General features: G+C 39.4%; 1 protein-coding gene across 6 annotated transcripts in view; it reads right to left on the bottom strand.

Annotated features, from left to right (window-relative positions):
- Nucleotides 1–347: 347 nt before the first annotated feature.
- Nucleotides 348–4,655, bottom strand: part of agbl1 (AGBL carboxypeptidase 1) — a 90,816-nt gene continuing 86,508 nt past the window's right edge. For all 6 annotated transcript variants that reach the window (XM_083561181.1, XM_083561179.1, XM_083561180.1 and 3 more), the window contains one exon: nt 348–1,694. In XM_083561181.1, coding sequence (XP_083417307.1) covers nt 1,418–1,694 — 277 coding nt within the window. In that variant the 3' untranslated portion in view covers nt 348–1,417. The remainder of the gene's footprint in view (nt 1,695–4,655) is intronic.

Below are 4,655 nucleotides of genomic sequence, written 5' to 3' on the forward strand. Positions count from 1 at the left end.
AGATCCTCCACTCCAACCCATGGAAATCAGGTCTTCATGGAGCTGCTTTGTGCACAGGAGCATTGTAATGCTGGAACAGGTTCGGGTCTCCTAGTAAAGAATCATAAAAGTTGGGCGTGCACTTGAGGAACCGCACGACCTTTGGTGTTTGTACGTGTGTGTATTAACACCCCTGTGTCTGCGCTTTGCATATGCAAAGTAACACGTTTCTCATTTCCTGTTTGGTTTCTTGCGGTTGTTATCCAGTCTCCTGACCGGTATACAGTTTAAAACGTTCTTACGCACCACCACCGCGCTCGTGCAGCCACGCGTCACATGACACGTGCAAACAAAACACCAAATAAAAGTTATTTACAATTTGTTTAATTAAACGTTAAAAACTACACAAAAAAAAAAAACGTGCAAAACCTTCACAATAAATTCATGACCTTCGTTTTAAAAAAGTGCTGATGTTGCGTTAATTCATCACCTGTTCATCAAATAAAACAATATTCTCAACCAACCGAGTTAAAATCAATGTGAACTTCAGAAACCCAAGAAACAATACATTTTTTATAAATATCAATTAATTTATTTATTAATTTATAATCAGTCGAATTTTATCATTTTATTTAAATTTGTATTTTATGGATCCACTACATTAATAGCCCCCCCCCCCCCCCCCCCCCCCCAATCATATGAAATATATTATGTAATGTATATTATGAAATATATATGAAATCTTGAAATCATAACGTCGTTTGGAAGCGCATGTGGGCGGAGCCTCGATCCCGCTAGCTAATTGAGATAAACAGATCAAATGAATTAATAGGAGATTCTTGTGGGTTTTTTGTTTGTTTGTTTTTTGCGATCGTTTTGACTTTGAGTCGTTTTTTTGTGATTGACTTCGGAATTTCCCACCAAGTTGCAGCTCGTATTTTCCAGCAGGAACATCAGTGAAATTTTCCTTCTTCATTTTTTTCTTTACATCGATTGACATAAAGAACTTGTGCGCATGTGTTCAAGTTAGCAACGTTAACGCTAATGCTACAGATCACTCGGTTGCCTTTACCTCAAAGATTTACACCTGTAGAAGTTTTAAGCACTACATAAGATACACTGGCTACATTGTACAGCCAAAAGTTTGTAGACACCTGACCACAAGATTGCTATGTGCTTCTTCGTGACCATCTCATTCCATATTTGAGGTACTGATGGAGGTAGAAGGTCAGGAGGCCTGGGTGCAGTCAGCATTCACATTCATCTATGTTCAATAGTATTGAAGCTCTATAGCAGGAGATCTTCCACTCCAACCCATTTAAAGCAGATCTTCATGGATTTGGCTTCGTCTGTCAAAATTTAGGTGTCCCAATACTTTTGGCCATACCATGCATATAGTATATAATAATATTTGCTTGTTAGCTACTTGTCTAGTCGTCTAGCTCAGGTACGTGTTGCTCATGCTGATGTTGATCTTGCTGCTGCTCTTGAGGTTTAGAGTCTCGTGGGAATCCTGACAGCAGGCGTGAGGAAACTGAGGCGACTTCTTGGCCTGGGTTTTCCTGCCGTGTCCTTCACCGTCCTCATCCTCATCTTCATCCTCATCCGAGCCCAGAGTGTCAGTCTCCTCGTTTAGCTCGTTGGTGCTGTAGCTCTGGCTGGAGGACGAGTACTCGATGTTCTCGGGACACGCCGGCTCGTCGTCCTCGAAGCAGCTGTGAAGAAAAAACTTTCTATGTCAAAGACCATGATGATGAACAACTCGAATTAATGATGTACAATAAACTGTAGAAAACAATGTGAACAATTACATTTAAATAGAAACAAACAAAAGGTAACAGTTTCAGAATAAACAATACAAACTATATACAATACAATTAAATGCAATTATAAATTATATACTCAACTAAATTAGTGTTAATTACGTAACTTTTTTTGTTGGTATTTTACATTTTGTGATCTAAACACGGTGCATAATTACAACTGCAGTTATGCACTCAATAATATGCATGCCCTGATTTGCATATTCAGATTAGTGACTTTTACTTTGCATAATTCATCAGTAGCAGTTTCAGAGCTCGAGATTAAAACTCTGAGAATTTCCTACTGAACCGCCACAATTGTAGGTTGTTGTAGTGTAGTTTGGTGTGGTGTCGGTTGGTGTGGTGTCAGTTGGTGTGGTGTAGTTTGGTGTGGTGTAGTTTAGTTTGGTGTAGGCTGGTGTGATATAGCTTGTTATATATTTTGGTGTGGTGTAGTTGGGTGTGATGTAGTTTGGTGCGGTGTGGTGTAATTTGGTATGGTGTGACTCGGTAAGGTGTAGGTTGGCGTGGCATTGTTTGGTGTTTTGTGATTTGATATGGTGCAGTTTGGTATGGCACAGTTTAGTGTGCTATACTTTGGTATTGTGTAGTTTGATGTGATGTAGTTTGTTGTGGTGTAGGTCATGTGGTGTAGTTTGTTGTTTAGTGTGATGTAGTTTGGTGTGGTGCAGGTTGGTCTGATGTAGTTTGGTGTGGTGCAGGTTGGTCTGATGTAGTTTGGTGTGGTGCAGGTTGGTCTGATGTAGTTTGGTGTGATGTAGTTTGGTGTGGTGCAGGTTGGTCTGATGTAGTTTGGTGTGATGTAGTTTGGTGTGGTGCAGGTTGGTCTGATGTAGTTTGGTGTGGTGCAGGTTGGTCTGATGTAGTTTGGTGTGATGTAGTTTGGTGTGATGTAGTTTGGTGTGGTGTAGGTTGGTGTGCTGGAGTTTAGTGTGCTGTAGTTTAGTGTGGTGTGGTTTAGTGTGGTGTAGTTAGGTGTGGTGAAGTTTGGTGTGATGTGTAGTTTGTTGTGTTTGGAATGGTGTAGTTGTGTGTGATATAGTTTGGTGTGGTGTAGATTGGTATAGTGTAGCTTGTGTAATTTGGTGTGGTGTGTAGTTCAGAGTTTCAATAATGCAGTTTGTTGTGGTGTAGTTAGTTGTAGTGTAGTTTGGCAAAATGCAGTTTGGTGTGGTGTGGCTTAGTGCGGTGTGGTGTAATTTGGTACAGTGTGGCTCGGTGAGGTGTAGTTTGTGTTTGGTGTGGTTTATTTTGGTATTGTTTAGTTAGGTGTGGTGTGCTTTAGTGTGGTGTAGGTTGGTGTGCTGTAGTTTGGTGTGGTGTACTTTATTATGGTGCCATTTGGTGTGGTTTGATTTGACGGTGTGGTTTAATATGGTGTAGTTTGGTGTCGTGTAGTTTAATGTTGTGGCTCGGTTTGGTGTGAATCAGCATGACAGTGAAATGGAAGTGAAATACAGACAGACAGACAGACAGACAGACAGACAGACAGACAGACAGACAGACAGACAGACAGACAGACAGATGGACAGACAGACAGACAGACAGACAGAAAGGTTATTAAACTGTTGTAAACGCAGACTTGGGTTTGATGTTTTTGGTGAAATCTTGAGCTACATCTCGCTTTTTCTCCATGTTGCTTCATAACAAAACAAACAAATGACTGGATCTAATAACATAAACTGAACGTTTGGAGAAATATACCAATACCAAAGAAATGCAGCGAGAGATAATTACTACTCAAATCCATATTTATAGATCTAACACACACACACACACACACACACACACACACACACACACACACACACACACACACACAGGCCATTTGTAACAGTTATTCACAGACTGGATTTAATGGAAAATGGAGTTCTTTGTAACTAAACTGCTGAGAATGGAATCAATGACATTTTTGTGATTCAGCACTGAAACGTCTCTGGACCAATGATCGACCTAAACACAGCTTTAAACACAAAGACTTTTACTCATAATTCAGGCAGTAGAGATGAGAGAGAGGGACAGGTGTCTTTGTTAGAAACAGATTTTTAAATATTAATTAATTTAGTTTTTATGAAAAGAAAACTGATCAAATACGACCCAAATACAGATCAAAGGCAGATCTAATACAATCTAAATACAAATTAAATACGACCCAAATACCGATCAAATACAACCAAAATACAGCTCAAATACAGATCAGAGGCAGCCAAATACAGACTAAATACCGAATAACTACAACCTGAATACAGATCAAATACAGACCAAATGCAGATCAAATAGTTTGGTGTGGTGTCGGTTGGTGTGGTGTCAGTTGGTGTGGTGTAGTTTGGTGTGGTGTAGTTTAGTTTGGTGTAGGCTGGTGTGATATAGCTTGTTATATATTTTGGTGTGGTGTAGTTGGGTGTGATGTAGTTTGGTGCGGTGTGGTGTAATTTGGTATGGTGTGACTCGGTAAGGTGTAGGTTGGCGTGGCATTGTTTGGTGTTTTGTGATTTGATATGGTGCATTATGCTACTGACTGGAAATAAAATTGAAATGGTGCAGAATAAAAACACCACACCTGTTCATAGTAGAGACTCAACCAAAGATTCCGCCTCTTTTACTTTTTTTTATTTTATTATTTTTTATTTTGTGGCCTCAAGTGTTTTGTAACACTACATTCACCAGTTATATTTGTTTTTTTACCAGCAAAATGTTGTTTTTTTATGCAAAAGTTATTCTGAAATATATAAACACAAACACCAGCCGAAGTTCTGTGACATAAACAAAGGAATAAACATCTAAATTACACTATTGTTTGTTTGGAGGAGCAGAAATGCTTTACAGCATGTTGTTCACTGGAGCCTCATCTTT

This window comes from Silurus aristotelis (genome assembly GCF_946808225.1).
Source record: "Silurus aristotelis genome assembly, chromosome: 14".
Taxonomy (NCBI): domain Eukaryota; kingdom Metazoa; phylum Chordata; class Actinopteri; order Siluriformes; family Siluridae; genus Silurus; species Silurus aristotelis.